This window comes from Epinephelus fuscoguttatus, linkage group LG19 (genome assembly GCF_011397635.1).
Source record: "Epinephelus fuscoguttatus linkage group LG19, E.fuscoguttatus.final_Chr_v1".
NCBI lineage: Eukaryota > Metazoa > Chordata > Actinopteri > Perciformes > Serranidae > Epinephelus > Epinephelus fuscoguttatus.
Genome location: NC_064770.1, coordinates 35,156,138 through 35,173,381, shown reverse-complemented (window position 1 = coordinate 35,173,381; position 17,244 = coordinate 35,156,138). Strand labels below are relative to the sequence as shown.

At 38.9% G+C, this 17,244-nt stretch overlaps 1 protein-coding gene and 1 long non-coding RNA gene across 13 annotated transcripts in view; one reads left to right on the top strand and one right to left on the bottom strand.

Moving 5' to 3' along the window:
* Positions 1-17,244, bottom strand: part of sp100.1 (SP110 nuclear antigen, tandem duplicate 1) — a 67,896-nt gene that overhangs the window by 27,683 nt on the left and 22,969 nt on the right. For 3 of the 12 annotated variants that reach the window (XM_049560719.1, XM_049560721.1, XM_049560718.1), the window contains exon 2: positions 14,258-14,432. The exons of the other annotated variants lie outside the window; for them this stretch is intronic. In XM_049560719.1, coding sequence (XP_049416676.1) covers positions 14,258-14,432 — 175 coding nt within the window. The remainder of the gene's footprint in view (positions 1-14,257; positions 14,433-17,244) is intronic. 12 annotated transcript variants of the gene reach the window in all.
* Positions 3,429-6,117, top strand: LOC125879162 (uncharacterized). The gene is made up of 3 exons (XR_007447834.1): positions 3,429-3,501; positions 4,531-4,635; positions 4,738-6,117. It is a non-coding gene; the product is annotated as an uncharacterized LOC125879162 (long non-coding RNA).

Genomic DNA, 17,244 nt, shown 5'->3' with positions numbered 1-17,244 from the left:
AAATATAAAGTTATCTTTAACATCTCTAGCTAACGTTAGCTAAAGTTAGCCTAACGTTAGCTCCTAGCTGCGTTGTTCATCATGTCACCTTGTTTGCTGGGAGTTCATTAGCCTATTTTCTTCTAGTTTTGTACTTTGGTGATCGTACATCATTGTTAGCTGTTGTCCAAAGGGCTCTAGTTAAGCTAACGTTAACTTCTGGAGCTTAGCTTCATTAACTTATCTGTAATGGCAGAGATAACAAAGGTTGGCAAACGTTATGCTGAATGATTCCGTGTAAATACTGTAGCACCAAACTAACGGAGAGACACTCTTGGTAAAGATGGTAAAAAGGCCGTTATCCTTTTCTCATATTCTGAGCCAAAAACCTTAACTTCAGTGGCACTTTAACTTGTTGTCTTTGATGGCGACGGCAACCAGATGCAGTTCACAAGCGTACACTGTGACCTGTAAATTTTGGCTTGTAATTTAAGCTTTTCATCGAGCTTCTCAACAATAAAATGATGAATATATCCCTCCAATGTGTAGTTTAGGCCCTTTTGGTTACTTTTCACCAGCTATGTTTCCATCCACAAGTGATTCAAATCATTGGGAAATGCGCATTAAAAGAAATACGAATCCTGTGTGTTTCCATTAAATGTACGGACTTAGGTGAAAACTACGAACTCGCGCGAGTTTTCCGCAGAACCGGAAACAAAACAAGTCTTGCATTCTTCTTCTTCTACGTTTTCTGGCGGTTGGCAACCAGCTTGTAAATGCATTACCGCCTTCCCGACCCGGAGTGTGGATATCACCATGGAGAGAGGTGCGCTATGTCAGACTTAATTCAAACATAACTGTTTCCATCCCCTGTTTTGCGAATCAAATTTTTTTTTTAATCAACCAAAACCCGGCTATAGCGAGCGTTTTTTAGTTTGTGCGAATCAGGGGATTTTAATTCGAATTTTGGCGTTTCCATTCCATTCCCCTGAGGCATCTGATCCCGTTTGGTTTGGTGGTGGGAACCTCTAGCGACCGCATGAGGGCAATTTTACTGAAAAGTATTTTGATTTATGATGACAAAAATTAGCCAAGATAATGAGCAAATTAATTATATATTGTTTATTTTTTGGGGAAAAAACATTTAAAAAAAAATTATTAAGAGAGCAGGTTCTTTGAGTGAAATGTTCCTGTTGAAATGTCCAACTGTAAATCAGTCCAGAAGATCGTCACATGTACATATTGAGAGAGTAAGTGTTATAATGTTTCTACCACATTGATACAGAAGGTGCATTTGTCATTTATATCAGGAATGTATTTATAAATAACAGAATTCTCTGGATAATGTCTATCTATAACCTTAAAAAGCAGCTCTTTGGTTTTGTAGGGCAGGAAGGAAGAGTGAATACAGTACTGAACCGACGGCGTACCTTAAGCCATAGCCTGACACGCACCTCCCCAGAAATGTAGCGACGCAGACCTCCTGTTTCTGTAAGCTGAAACCATTTCCCTCAGTGGAAACAAATATTTTATTTACTTTAATTTCACAGATAAGAAACAATAAATTGTGAAGACAATAAAGCCTCCACAAAAATAACATTTTAAGTCTGTTAAGAGGAAATCTCCGCTCGTCGCTAGGCTAATTTATACAGTGTAAAATGCCATAGGCTTGTGCTAATAACGTTAGCATGTTGTATTTGTTTGGAAAACGTGTTTAGTATAAGACAGTTGTTTTGTCAGTGAACCTTGTGAGTTGTAATGGAGCCAAATTATGTACCGTTACCTTTGTTAAATGTTGTCCCTGGTTTTATATGAGAAGAGATCGCTAGCCGCTAGGCTAATTTATACAATGTAAAATGCCATAGGCGTGTGCTAATAACGTTATAATGCTGTATTTGTGGGGAAAATGTGTCCAGATAAAGACAAGTGTTTGTCTGTGAATGCTGCGAGTTATAGTGAAGCTGATTTGTGTACTTGCGTTTAAAATTGTCTCTATTAAGCCATGTTTAATGTGTGTTTAATGTGAGTTTTGAATCAACTAAACTTTACAGCACTTCACAGAAACCTCCACCGCTGACTAGTGTTTTAGAGGTGTAACTGCAGAGTGACACAGACACACCACCGCACAAGTATAAATGCTCACAATGGCGAAGGTCACATTTGTATGCTACGGCGTAGGGTCTGCCACACGAGTATAAATAAAAAATCTAATATAAATCTAGTATAAATATAAAATCCCACTGGTCTACCTCTATCTCTTTCAGTCTCAATGAAATGCGTAAAAGCTAAAAAAAATGAAACAACTGAGATCACATAAAAATGTTTCATGTTGCGGCTGTCTTCTGTTTCTGATCAAAGCTCACCCTAAAATGTTGTCCTCTACATGAGGCAGGTGACATCTCTGGTGGAAGGAGCGAGGGCAGTGGTCACACTCCACCAACTCTTCTTCTCCTGCACCTTTACAGACGCAACACTCATCGTCGTTTTTCTGATCATCCTGCCAAAAAGACACGACAGCAACTCCGTTTACACACAGCACAATTACACCCTGCATCTGAGAGAAATCAGCAATGGCCTTCACATTGTTTATGCAGAACAAAGATGAGTGTGGAATGAGGAAATGCTGCTCGTCTGAAACTGACTGATCAACAAACTCACCAGGTCTTCACTATCTGGTTTGCACAGTCCGCATTTACACAGCAGTGAGTGGATCTTCAAGATGCCTTCCTGAAAAGACAAATCAACAGTGTCCTCCTCTTTGTTTCAAGCTGTACTTTAGGTCTTTTAGGCTCTGTAAAATCCTGTGCTTCTGTCAGAAACACAGAGACACACACTTTACAATAACACGTCACCCTGATCATGGTCACCTCTATGAGGACACTGAGTGGTTCCCCTTCATACAGGATGTCCTTCCTCCAGGTGGCATCTGCATCTGGACATGACGCCTCCTTCACAAACTCCTCTGGAGTCAACCAGCTCGTCTCAGTACGAAGACTCTTCCCACGAGTCGCTGGTGGTGAGTTTAGAAGAGTCAGCTGGTTAGGACACATTTCATTACACCTTATCACTAGAGTGACACACCCACACAATAAACAGGTTGTGCAGATACACATACACTCACTGGCCACTTTATGAGGTACACATGTTCAACTGCTATTCAGCCAATCACCATCCCTTTATGACCACAGTGTACCCATCTTCTGATGGCTACTTCCAGCAGGATAACGCACCATGTCACAAAGCTCACATCATCTCAAACATGACAATGAGTTCACTGTACTCCAATGGCCTCCACAGTCACCAGATCTCAGTCCAATAGAGCACCTTTGGGATGTGCTGGAACGGGAGATTCTCATCATGGATGTGCAGCCGACAAATCTGCAGCAACTGTGTGATGTCATCATGTCAATATGGACCAACATCTCTGAGGAATGTTTCCAGCACCTTGTTGAATCTGTGACACCAAGAATTAAGAAGGAGGTCCAAACTGGTGCCAGCAAGGTGTACCTAATAAAGTGGCCAGTGAGTGTATTTTGCGACTTTGTGTACAGTGGGAGACAGTTACCTGATGCAAACCGATTTCTGTGTAAGGTCGCAGCTAAAGCTCCACATGTAACACTGAACACCTTCCTGCCACGGTCATGTCTTGCTGTACTGGTTTGTGGCTGCTGCTGAGGCCGTTCCTCCGTCTGTCTTTCATCATCTGTAATGGACATGTTTAAAGTATGACTAACATGAGGATAGGACACATATCTTCAGTTATTTCTATTATGAGCATAAATGTGTTTTAAGCCTGAATATCACTTTGTAGAAACCAGCACCTGTGTCATCTGTGGAATGCAGGTAGTCTGATGTCGGGATTAACCCACCGTTAAGTTTAACAACAAGTCCCTCCAACTCTCTGCCAGATTCTGATTCACCAGCTGCCCACAGGTCTTATTAAACCAAAACTCAATTTGAAATAATGTTTACGTCTCCCACGTCACAGCTCTGATAATTAAATTTAATTAATTTAAGTTTGTTACTTTATTCATCCACAGAAAGGTGTTGTCCAGTTTTGTATTATTCAGATAACTCATATTTTAGAACCCTAATCTGAAGCTCAAATCTGATAAATACCAACTAGTTTAACTAACTGTGTTACATTTCTTATCTCGTCATGTTTACCTTACTTGTTTCAAAGGCATCTGTGTATTGAGAACATAACAGAGCACAATACAAGCTAAAACTGTAATTTCTAATAAAGACAAGCAGCATTTATGTGCAATATCTTCTTTACACGAGCACTACCAGCAGTCAGAAGCAGCTGTAGATCTTGTTAGTATCTACGAAAAGTCCGGAGCTACTGGCATATTGATACATGCAGAAGTACTTGTCATTTTCCCTCTGCGAACAGTTTACACACAAATTTGTTCTGCTCACATTTGATGAATGAGATCCACTGTGTCTTAATGTTTACTGCCTTTTAGCGAACTATCACTGTGTAAATTATGTCTTTGTAGTTTCTCATTCGTAACAAAGAAATCAAAGTTCTTTTTTTTTATTCTTCAGCGTCTCCCCTGAAGAAGGGACAGAAGAGCGACATCTACAAGACACAGCTGCCTGTGACCTGTGGACAGAAGGAGGGGACACTGGACAGACAAAGACTAGCTAAAGGTAGGCCAAATGTAAAGCTCAGTGACTGGAGGATTGATTATGAATAACAGCAGATGATTGATGGCTGACATGAACACTTTCCTTATTCTCTGATGGTTTCAGGGGAGAAGTGCATTGTGTTCAAGAAACGGTGGTTTACTCCCGGTGAATTTGAGAGGTTCGCGGGGAAGGAAAGCTCCAAGAACTGGAAGTTGAGCATTCGATGTCAGGGCACCCCACTGGAAAAACTTATAAAGGTTTGTTGAAAAGTGAATTTGAAATACATGTGGAACCTGGCTGTGTGACACAGCTTGCTTTTCTCTAAAGCAGCAGTGTGTAGGATTTAGTGGCTCCAAGTTAGGATTCCTTCAGTGTTCATTGTTCAGGAGGTTTTTACTTGGAGCCCTGTCAAATAAATCCAAACCTATATGACTGGACCATGTGGGACTTTACTTTGAAAGGGCAGACACAGGAAGTGTCCACGCTCAGCAGTCAGACAGGAGTCAGGTTCATTTCCAGGGCTGGTACCTGCGGTTATTCCACAGGCTAGTTAATAACATGTCGGGCAGGAAATCCAAAGTGTGGGATCATTTTGAGAAGGTGAAGGACGAACCCAAGGTGATATGTAAACTCATCTTCATTGGTCGACTACAAACATGACGTATCATCTGAAACATGGAAGTAGCTACATGCCCATTAGCCCACAGCGTCATTAACAGGCGGCTCGCTCAGTGTGTGACGTGCACTTGGAGATAAAATATAGGCCTATATTAATGAAGGTTCATTAGTACGGTTTGTATTTCTCTGTAATGTAGCACAGTGTTAACAATGTTACTGATACTATTCTTTCTCACACCTTCAACTCAAACCACCAAAATATATCATTTAATCATTACATTCATATCAGAAACATGCGGGAGACTAGTCCACTGATGGACCTAAATGACGACTATTGGTCGACTAGGAAAATTCTTAGCTGGAAGCAGCCCAAACTACACTACATTTCTGCAGGCCAAAGTTAAGTTTGGATTTACAGTCAAGTCTACACTGCACGTTAGATTAGATGCTACATGCTAGCGACTAATTTCCACTCAATGAGAAAGGCTTCACGATGAAAGCAGAAAATGGCGTCCCACAGCAGAGAGGGTGAGTAATGATTCAAAGAGATAAAGGTTTGTGACTGCAGTGTGTCAGCCCTGGATAGTCAAAGGTTTCCTTTAAATGCTTTTAAATGCTAAATGTTTTTAAGAAGACCTTGTTTTTCTTCAAGTGTAGTGTACGCTCCATTTGTAAGGTGGCGTACAAGCTCAGAAATAAACTTGATAATCCTCAGAATTCTGAGTGCTTGCTTTTTTATTGACAGCATTTACTTGTACTTTTACTTTCAACAACTTCAATTAAAAGCATAGTCCAAATTAAACACTCTCGTCCCTTTCAGTAGCCCGGTGTGGCTACACATTTTGAGAAATAAAGGCCTGTCTCAATTAGAGGCCTGTGCTTTAAGTAAATAATAGCCCGGACTACTAATGAAAGTTTAACGGTATTCTACTAAGTGACTTTAACTTCTGCTAGAGTCATATCCTGTTAAGACATCTGTACTTTTACTTTTAAGGGCCTGTCCCAATACCCCCCCCTTAGCCCTACCCCTTGGCCCTACCCCTACATTTGCACGTTCCCGCGAGGGGTAGTGGTGTCCCAATTCCTTTTTACGTGTAGGGGTAGGGAGCATAACGAGGGGTAGTGGGTGTGAAACTAGCCCTTCGGAGCGAGGGATTTCAGATGCTGACTTGCCAGCAAGGGGTAGACGTCGCCATGGCTACCACCAAGCAAGAGATGGGGAGAAAAGTCCATACATAGCTAACGTTATCGTCGTCAGGTTGCTTGTTGGCTAGCGAGCTAGCTCGCACTATTTGGCGTCTATCATCTGTCCTGTTCTGCAAAATTGTCGGACTTTTCACATTACGATAACACGCCAGCTAGTATAACTATGCTGCCTCGTAATGTTAGCTGGTTAGCTAGCTGGCTAGCAGAAGTCTCCTGTCGTCTGTCGTTCATCAAACAAAGCATGATGAATAATGTAAACACGATCGGCAGGATGAACTCAACCAGAGACTCCATTGTAGATGCCGGTTGGAAATGTAGATGGCTCGCAGCTTCCTGTTTAAAATAGTTACGTATGCGTGAACGTGACCGACGCTGTGACGTAGTGAGTGGTGTCCCAATTCCTAGGAAAGGATTTCAACCCCTACCCCTTGTTGCTTCATTTCAAGGGCCAAGGGATACTGGGAAATGGCTAGGGGTAAGGCCAAAGGCTAAGGGGTAGTGGACAAGGGGGGGGTATTGGGATTGGGCCTAAGTACGCTTTAAGGTCCTTCAACCACCACTGACCTGTTATCGAATGATCATCCAGCACCAGTGACCTCTTGGCCTAGCAAAGAGATATAAAATGGATACGGCTCAGATCAGCAGCACCAATAACAAGAAGATACACCACAAAGCTTGAATGTATTTTCATCAGTTCTTGTTCTTACCTTTTTACACCCTCTTTTGTAATTTGCTGCCTTCAGGTGACCTTCCTGCAGTGAAATTAAAAAACAGAAAATCATATTTCTACAACAACCTGTCTGTAAAGATATCCAACAAGGCATGCTAACATGACCAACGTTAAAGGTCCAGTGTGTAGGATTTAGGGGGGTATATTAGCAAAGATTGAATATATCATAATAAGTATGTTTTCTTTAGTGTAAAATCACCTGGAAATAAGAATCATTGTGTTTTTGTTATTTTAGAATGAACCGTTTATATCTACATAGGGAGCAGTTCCTTAGCCATGGAGATCACCATGTTGCACCGTCATGTTTAATGTTAATGACGCTGTGGGCTAATGGGCATGTAGCTACTTCCATGTTTCAGATGATACGTCATGTTTGTAGTCGACCAATGAAGATGAGTTTACATATCACCTTGGGTTCGTCCTTCACCTTCTCAAAATGATCCCACACTTTGGATTTCCTGCCCGACATGTTATTAACTAGCCTGTGGAATAACCGCAGGTACCAGCCCTGGAAATGAACCTGACTCCTGTCTGACTGCTGAGCGTGGACACTTCCTGTGTCTGCCCTTTCAAAGTAAAGTCCCACATGGTCCAGTCATATAGGTTTGGATTTATTTGACAGGGCTCCAAGTAAAAACCTCCTGAACAATGAACACTGAAGGAATCCTAACTTGGAGCCACTAAATCCTACACACTGCTGCTTTAGAGAAAAGCAAGCTGTGTCACACAGCCAGGTTCCACATGTATTTCAAATTCACTTTTCAACAAACCTTTATAAGTTTTTCCAGTGGGGTGCCCTGACATCGAATGCTCAACTTCCAGTTCTTGGAGCTTTCCTTCCCCGCGAACCTCTCAAATTCACCGGGAGTAAACCACCGTTTCTTGAACACAATGCACTTCTCCCCTGAAACCATCAGAGAATAAGGAAAGTGTTCATGTCAGCCATCAATCATCTGCTGTTATTCATAATCAATCCTCCAGTCACTGAGCTTTACATTTGGCCTACCTTTAGCTAGTCTTTGTCTGTCCAGTGTCCCCTCCTTCTGTCCACAGGTCACAGGCAGCTGTGTCTTGTAGATGTCGCTCTTCTGTCCCTTCTTCAGGGAGGCTGAAGAATAAAAAAGAACTTTGATTTCTTTGTTACTGAATGAGAAACTACAAAGACATAATTTACACAGTGATAGTTCGCTAAAAGGCAGTAAACATTAAGACACAGTGGATCTCATTCATCAAATGTGAGCAGAACAAATTTGTGTGTAAACTGTTCGCAGAGGGAAAATGACAAGTACTTCTGCATGTATCAATATGCTAGTAGCTCCGGACTTTTCGTAGATACTAACAAGATCTACAGCTGCTTCTGACTGCTGGTAGTGCTCGTGTAAAGAAGATATTGCACATAAATGCTGCTTGTCTTTATTAGAAATTACAGGTTTAGCTTGTATTGTGCTCTGTTATGTTCTCAATACACAGATGCCTTTGAAACAAGTAAGGTAAACATGACGAGATAAGAAATGTAACACAGTTAGTTAAACTATTATTTATCAGATTTGAGCTTCAGATTAGGGTTCTAAAATATGAGTTATCTGAATAATACAAAACTGGACAACACCTTTCTGTGGATGAATAAAGTAACAAACTTAAATTAATTAAATTTAATTTTCAGAGCTGTAATGTGGGGACGTAAACATTATTTCAAATTGAGTTTTGGTTTAATAAGACCTGTGGGCAGCTGGTGAATCAGAATCTGGCAGAGAGTTGGAGGGACTTGTTGTTAAACTTAACGGTGGGTTAATGCCGACATCAGACTACCTGCATTGAGATTAGGACCGTAACGGTACATGTATTTGTGTCGAACCGTTCGGTACACGACTTTCGGTTCGGCACGACCCTGTACCGAATTATTGGGCGCAGGATATTATTTTATTTTATTTTGTTTTATTTTAATTCCGTTTTTGCGAGCCGAACCATTTAAAATATCTAGTGCCCCGACGGACATAATTGAGTGACGGACTGAGTCCGACTGTAAATCTCCGCTTTCACTTTGTGCAGCGCATTCTGGCATTTTGACAACATGGCAAGTGAGCCTGACGAACCTGAAGACCCACCCCCACACCTTAAGTCCTCCGTTTGGGGACACTTTGGTTTCAGGATAAAATACGAAGATGGAAATAAACAAGTTGACAAGACAAAAGCAGTGTGCCGACACTGCAGAACAGCGGTTGGGTATGTACTTGGAAACACGTCTAACATGCTAACGCATCTAAAGCGACACCACCCGAGTTTAAACGTTAACCGGCACGACTAGAAAAAGCAATCTGGTGCAAACTACGATATCGTCGTCGTTTAAAAAGAAAGAGCGTTTCCCTGACCATCGCGCTAAAGAAATAACCAACGCCATTGGAGTTGAGTAAATTGTTTAAGCTGCACTTTAGATATACGCATGTTTTGTTTACTGCACTTTAACAAAGTGGGAAAGCTAAGTAAGTTCCTAGTAAAACTGAATCTGAGCAGGCTTTAAAGCTGACCAGCTGCACTATACTTTTTATTTTAATTGAGTAAAACTGTTTAAGCAGAAATTTATATTTATATTTTTCATTCAAAAAATGTGTTAAAAAAACAGCAGGATTTTATTTTTCACTTTTATATTTCTATTTTTTTTATAGTCTTTAGTCTTTATTTCGAGCATGGTCATGGATATGAAGCATGAGACAACAATGAAAAAAAGATAACAATAATAATAATAAATAACACAATAGATAAAGAAATAAAGAAAACAAAACAAAACAAAAAAGAACAAAACAAAATAATGAGTCCAACATGCTCGAAAAGGAGTAGGAAGAAGTAAAAAACTTATTTAATCCTACCCCATCCCTATTTTGTTATTATTATAATTTTTATCATAGTGAATTCGTTCTATACATGCATACAGGCATATTTAAATATATAGATGGTTAGATATGTGGGTATCTACATATTATGATTTATTAAACCAAGTTTTATATAGATATCAATATAGTGACATAGTAATAGTGGATAGTAAATAGAAATAAAATAGTAATGGTATAGCTATAATGGTAATAGTAAATTCAATCATTTATAATTTTTTTTTTTTTTTTTCTTTTTTCCTTTGCGCCTTGACGTAGCCAAGAATACAAGGACAGGCAAAAGGTATACATATATATATCTCCATATCTACCTACACATATACGTAAAAAAAAGAAAAGAAAAAAAAAAGAAAGAAAAAAACATAAATATCCATATATATACATAGTATATATATATATATATATATATATATACATACATACACATACACACATACATATATACATATATATACATACATACACACATACATACATATACACATATATATTATTATTATTTCCTCTCTTTCCTATATTTTGTAAAGACCATTTGCTTATATTTGTTTTTAAACTGTTTGATGCCTGGACATTGCTTTAAATCCTCACTGAGTCTGTTCCATAGTCGTACTCCGTTGTTTGTTATGCAAAATCTTTTCATTGTAGTTCGACATCTCTGAGTCTTAAAGTTTAGTTTTTCCCTTAAATCATACCTCCCCTCTCTTTCCTGGAACATTTTTTGTAGGTGACCCGGTAATAAGTTGTTTCTGGCTTTGTACAGAAATTGTGCTGTTTGGAATTCTATAATATCATAAAGTTTTATTATTCTAGATTTGATGAATAGTGGATTGGTGTGTTCTATGTAACTAACATTATTAATTATTCTAATGGCTCTTTTTTGTAGTATAAATAACGGCTCTAGTGAGTTTTTATATGTATTGCCCCACACCTCTGAGCAGTATTGTAAGTACGGTAAGATGAGTGAATTGAACAGAATGTGCAGTGATTTGTGATCCAGAAAATACCTTACTTTGGCCATTACAGAGATGCTTCTGGATATTTTGGTGCAGATGTGTTTAATGTGAGGTTTCCAGCAAATTTTGTCATTTATCATCACTCCAAGGAATTTAATTTCATGTACAGTTTCTATATCGACGCCCTCTATCTGTACTTGTGCTTGATGATTTATTTTTCTATTGCCGAATATCATTATCTTCGTCTTGCTTAAATTTAGTGATAGTTTGTTTTTGTCGAACCAGTATTTAATCTTGATAAATTCTGAAGTGATGATGTCCAAAAGTCGCTGTAGATTCTCACCTGATCCCAATTTTTATTTATTTTTATTTGTATCATCTGCAAATAAAATGAATTTGAGTATTTGTGATATGTTACATATGTCATTGATATAAATGATGAATAATTTAGGACCCAGCACTGATCCCTGTGGAACACCACACACAATGTCCAAGCATCTTGATTGATATTCTCCCATTTTCATAAACTGCCTCCTGTTTTTCAGATAACTTCTCACCCACTGTAGTGCCGTCCCCCTGATCCCGTATTTTTCTAGTTTACTGAATAGTATATCATGATTTATTGTATCGAATGCTTTTTTTAGATCAATGAATACCCCAACAGCGTATCTCCTATTATCTATGGCGTTTGTGGTTTCTTCTATTAGTTTGACCAGAGCTTGTGATGTTGACCGGTTACTTCTGAATCCATATTGATTGTCATTGAGTAAGCTATTCTTCTCTATAAAGCTGTCTAATCTGTTATTGAAAACTTTTTCCAAAATTTTTGAGAATTGTGGGAGAAGTGAAACAGGTCTGTAGTTTGTGAAATGGTGTTTGTCGCCAGCTTTATACAGGGGAACAACTTTAGCTATTTTCATATTGTTAGGAAATTGACCTGTTTGTAGTGACAAATTAAAGATGTGCCTTAGTGGTTTGGAAATCCCATTAATTACCCTTTTTACTATTATCATGTCTATTTCATTATAATCAGTGGATGACTTGCTCTTACATTCATTCACAATATTTATTATCTCCTTTTCTTCTACAGGCATAAGAAACATTGTCTTTGAATTTCTGGCTATTAGATTATCATTGGATGTCACTGGATCTTGAATTTCCTCTGATAGTTTTGGCCCAATATTTACAAAAAACGCATTGAATTTATTAACTATATCATTCATGTTATTTATAATTTTGTTATTTTCCATAAAATACCTTGGATACTGTATCTGTCTTGATTTGTTTCTTATTATTGAGTTTAGTGTATTCCATATGCACTTTATGTTATGCTTATTTTTCTCTAGTAACCTATTATAATAATCCTTTTTACAGTTTCTCATGATATTTGTTAACTTATTTTTATATATTTTATACTTATTTTCAGTTTCCTTTATCAGTATCATTTTCTTTATATATCGAATCCCAATCATTTTTTACTAAATCATTTTTAAGTGCCTCGATGGTTTCCTCTGTCCTGACCCGTCTGTACAGTGGTATCTTTTCTTGTTTGATTTTCATGTGGTTGTCATTATAGACTATAAAAACTGGAAGGTGGTCACTGATGTCATTTACTAATAACCCACTTACTGTATCGTTATTTATTTCATTTGTAAATATGTTATCAATTAATTTTGCACAGTGTGATGTAATTCGGCTGGGTCTGGTAATTTTGGGGTATAGGCCAATACTGTATAGTGTATTAATAAATTCATTAGTCATCTTATGATTATTTGGATTCAACAGATCGATGTTGAAGTCGCCACCAATAAACATGACTTTGTTTCATTCAAACAATGTGAAAAAGCAGGATTTTATATATATTTGTTTCATTCAAAAATTGTGTAAAAAGAGTTAACTGCTGTGGTGGTATGTTTTAATAAGGTTACTAATAAGTAAAAGATATTTAATAGTTGTCTATTCATTAGTTCATTACTCTACCGAGAAAAAAAAAAAAAAAAAAAAAAAAGAACCGTGACTTGTGTACCAAGGTACGTACCGAACCGAGACTGAGAGGTCTCGCTGATGATGCAAGCAATGCGCTCATCTGCAGCAGCGAGCTGTGACCGGCTTCCTGTGGGTTCTTTGTGTGTACTTGTGGAGGTTTTTTGCATCACCTTTGATTTACCTGTCCCTGTCACACCACTGCCAACAGAAGAAAATACAATGTTTTCCTTAACTCCACTTCACCTGAAATAACTTCAGTCTCAGCGTCGGAAAAGTTTTTATTTTCCTCTTTCTCTTTCTCCATAGTCCAGGGTATTTAACACCTCCTTATAAGGTGGTCACTGGCTATTCATGGGCGGGATGTATGCTAATTGCTGACTAGCAGGAGTGCACTGTCAATTTACGACTGATTGGTATTCATGAACATGCACTCCTGCCTGTGATCATTTCTGACGTTCCCGTGGCGTTCATGAATCTGAAGTAGGTTTTTAGTACCAAGGTGCAAATCTTCTCATAGCTTTGCTAACATTTCATGAATGAGACCCAGTAAGTTAAGAAAAGTAAAGCCTAAATGGGAGTTGACTTACAGGAGCATAATTTCTTGGACTTTTTCCTTGGAGTCAGTCGAGATGACGGACCGGCCTGCTCCTCCTCCTCCTCCTCCTCATTGCACGCACTCCTACTTCTTAGTTTTCTCTTCTTTACTGAGTTTTCTTGCTTCTTCCCTCCGTCCTCATCTGCTGAAAGCTTCTTCCTTTTCCCTTCATCTGACTCCTCTGTTTCATCCCTCTCTGGTTGTTGTTGGTAAAAATGGAAAGACCCAGTGATATAAATGAAAACCCAGAGATTAAAATGTTAAGATTTGTACTATTTTTTTTTACTATTTTTTTTTATTATTTTACTTCTTTATAAAAAAAAAAGACATGAACATACAGCAAGCGGACAGACGGAAAAAGTAATATTTAGAAATAATAAAAAGCATAATGTAAAAGCAAATTGTCAGTGTATAGTTAATTTGATTTACACGTCGGAAAAGGAGAGACAACTTCCTAGAGATAAACTTATACCTTTTCAGACTTTTCTACCTTTCGTTTTTATTACCATTTAACTTTGTCAGACAACTATAAACCATGTAAATATATATACCAAATATCTATCTTACAAAAATAAACCTGTCTTAGTATATAATATAAATTATAATAGTTCAATAGTAAGCAGATTTACAATCATTAACAGTCTAATGACCATAAAAAAAAGAGTCTGACCGTCCTTGAGTTTGTTGTGCAGCAGTCGCAGGGTGGGGTACTGGTTCATGATGGTCTCATTGAAGACACAGTCCCAGAAGTCTATGATGCGCTTTGACTGTTTTTTTTCCAGCCAGTCCAGAATGTCATAAAGGCCTCTTTTTATGTTGTTCTTACTCCTCATGCGATTCACCTTCTGCACACACACACACACACACACACACACACACACACACAAAGAGAACATTTGCACTGACATGTCGTGTCTGCCTGATCAAATGTTGCATCATTAAAAATGAGCATCATCTTAACAACACCAACACAAACAAAACCCTAAACTAAAAAAGGCCTTTTCACACTCCCCCTTAAAGCTACTCTTACCTTTCTTGCATTTCACACATTGGAACATCCACAACTCCCGCCTACCTCCAAAGTCCCATCCCCCTCCTCCTGCAACTCCACCTCCCTCCAAAGGCCTACTCCCCCCTCCTCCATTACGTCCTCATTACGTCTATGATGGACATAGGCGTTGGCAAGGTAACGTTAGAATGTAACGTTAAAACCAAGACAGTCAAACGCAACCCCAGAGTTTTAAAAGTTTTAGAATAAGGTTACAGTGCTCATGTTAAATAGTAGCCTTAATGTTACTAGTAAGTGGAAACGCACAAGGAAGATAACGTTAATGTTTCAGAGGCTACGCTACAGTAGGCTAACATTAGCCATTAGCAACTGGATGCTGTGTTGTCATAAATAACGTTATAGCCTGTTACATTAGAGGCAAACTAAACACAACAGGGTTCAACGCTAAGGTTTTTTTCACTTGCCCGGTCGGGCAAGTTGGTCAGAGATCTACTTGCCCGAAGTCACTTTTTATTTGCCCTATAAGAACTGTTTAATTTAAGCGGCTATCAAATAACAAAGACTGCAGTTATTTTTATGTTATGTAATCTTTATTCACACTGTATTTATTAATTAAAACAACATATGTCATGTATTGTAGCTTAATTCCTGCACAAAATGACAGTGTCAGGGCTTAAAGTGAAAGATTTGTCAATCGTTCTCCGTCTATAATTTTGCGCCCTACTTGAGCCATGCCCACCTCTATTTATTTTTCACCCCTCTCTCCAGTTCTGCTGTGTTAACACCAGGTTTAATATATTTTGCTTCCATCTCTCTGCCCTGCTCTACTCTACTTCAACACTACTTAGCTCTCTCTCTACTCTACCAGTAGACTACCACGTCCACCTGTTGCACAAAACACACACAGCAGTGTTTCCCCTGGGATGGAGTTGTAGCAGCGGAGGTGAAGCACACGCATGAAAAATAATTTTCACATGCGTGAAACTTTTTTGTATGCTTGCAAAGCACAGCCTGCTGGGATGTTTCTATGTATCTACTGGCACCAGAAGAGCTCTTTAGGACTAAGTACATACAGTACATGTGTGCACAGTAATGAGCAGGTGAAATGTCTGTCTAGCTTACATATGAGGTGTCTCAAGATTTAGGAACATACAATTTTATTGAATGTAATAAAGTAAAAAATCACTTGACATGCTGCTGTTTTGTGCTATGACCTATTTAAGTATTGGTAGTTGTTATTTACGTGACAACGCCTGAATGCAACACAAGCTCAGCATGAGTGCCGTACTGAGCTGCTGTGCGAGCAGCGTGTCTGTCTGTGCATAACAGCAGTCTGTTGATGGTTATTTACACACTGTCCATTTCAATAACTTTGTCAGGTGACAAACTGCACCGGGCTCGGGGTCAGGTTTGGTCAGGAAAATGCGGCCCGAGCCGCTCTAGCGTGCTCACCTGTGTGTGTGGCGGAACTCCGCCATGCGCGATACAGAGAGCAGAGGAGAATTGTTAACACGTGACCATGTAGACAGAAATGACACGATGACATAACACCATAATTCGTATATTGTTATGTTATTACATGAAGCGTCCGTCACGCAAAATAATATCAATGGAGGCTGTGGGCAGGACATTGTTACACAGCTGTGCCTGTGACTTCAGGCAGAGAGACCGCTGCATCAGAGCAGAAGAGCACGTTTTAAAATACATTTATTTTATCAATTAGTGATTAACTTTTACTATTTTTAGCAACTTGCCCGATCGGGCAGGTGAGTTGTTAGTTTACATGCCCGACCGAGAGTTTTACTTCCTCCTTATTGTTGAGCCCTGCATAACATTACCTGTCCTGCACAGTCAAACACAACCCCGGAGTTTTGAAAGTTATCCGGGGTCAGTGATGACTGAGTTTTTATAATACAACGTAAATGCTAACTTTAGATAGTACTGGTGACTGTTTTGGAGCTCCGCCTGGATCTTTTCATGGAAAAAACACTGTAGAATGGTCATACTTTGAGCAGTCTTCTTCAAATTTGAAACAAATGTTCATTGATAGTGTGCCTACAGCCCCACAGTGTCATTTACCTGCTCAGATGAAGCCACAGACAGTTATTCATCCTGAAATACATTTTTTTTTAATTTTAGGCAAAATCTTTAATTTTTTACTGACTTCAGAGGCCTATTACTCTGTCTCTGTATCACCTAGAGTGTTTCTGACACTTTCACAAGAAACTTGAGGGAGTTTTCTTTCTGGCAACACCTCATGCATGCATGTAGCCAGACCGGTTAGGAAGCTACAGTCATTTTAATTTGGGTATGTCATTTTAGGCGTTTCTGCTACAAAATGTGGGTGGAGTGCACGAGCATTTTAACCTAAACAAAGAAAAGCGTATGAGGTGAAAAGCTGGACAAAGGCTACATCTTGTAACAGCACAGTTTGCCAGTTCGTGGGTTGTTGTCATGACTTGTAGGATAATGTGCGATGTTGATGCAAAGTGCAAAACATTTCAGGGGCATTTAAGATACGATTTTGTTGCTGGGAAATGTGACCAAGGATTTCAAAAGCTTTTGCTGCTTTACTCTTTTGAACAACAACAAAGTAAAACATTTTTAGAATATTACAAATAAATATTTGATGAAACCTCTGATGTGAA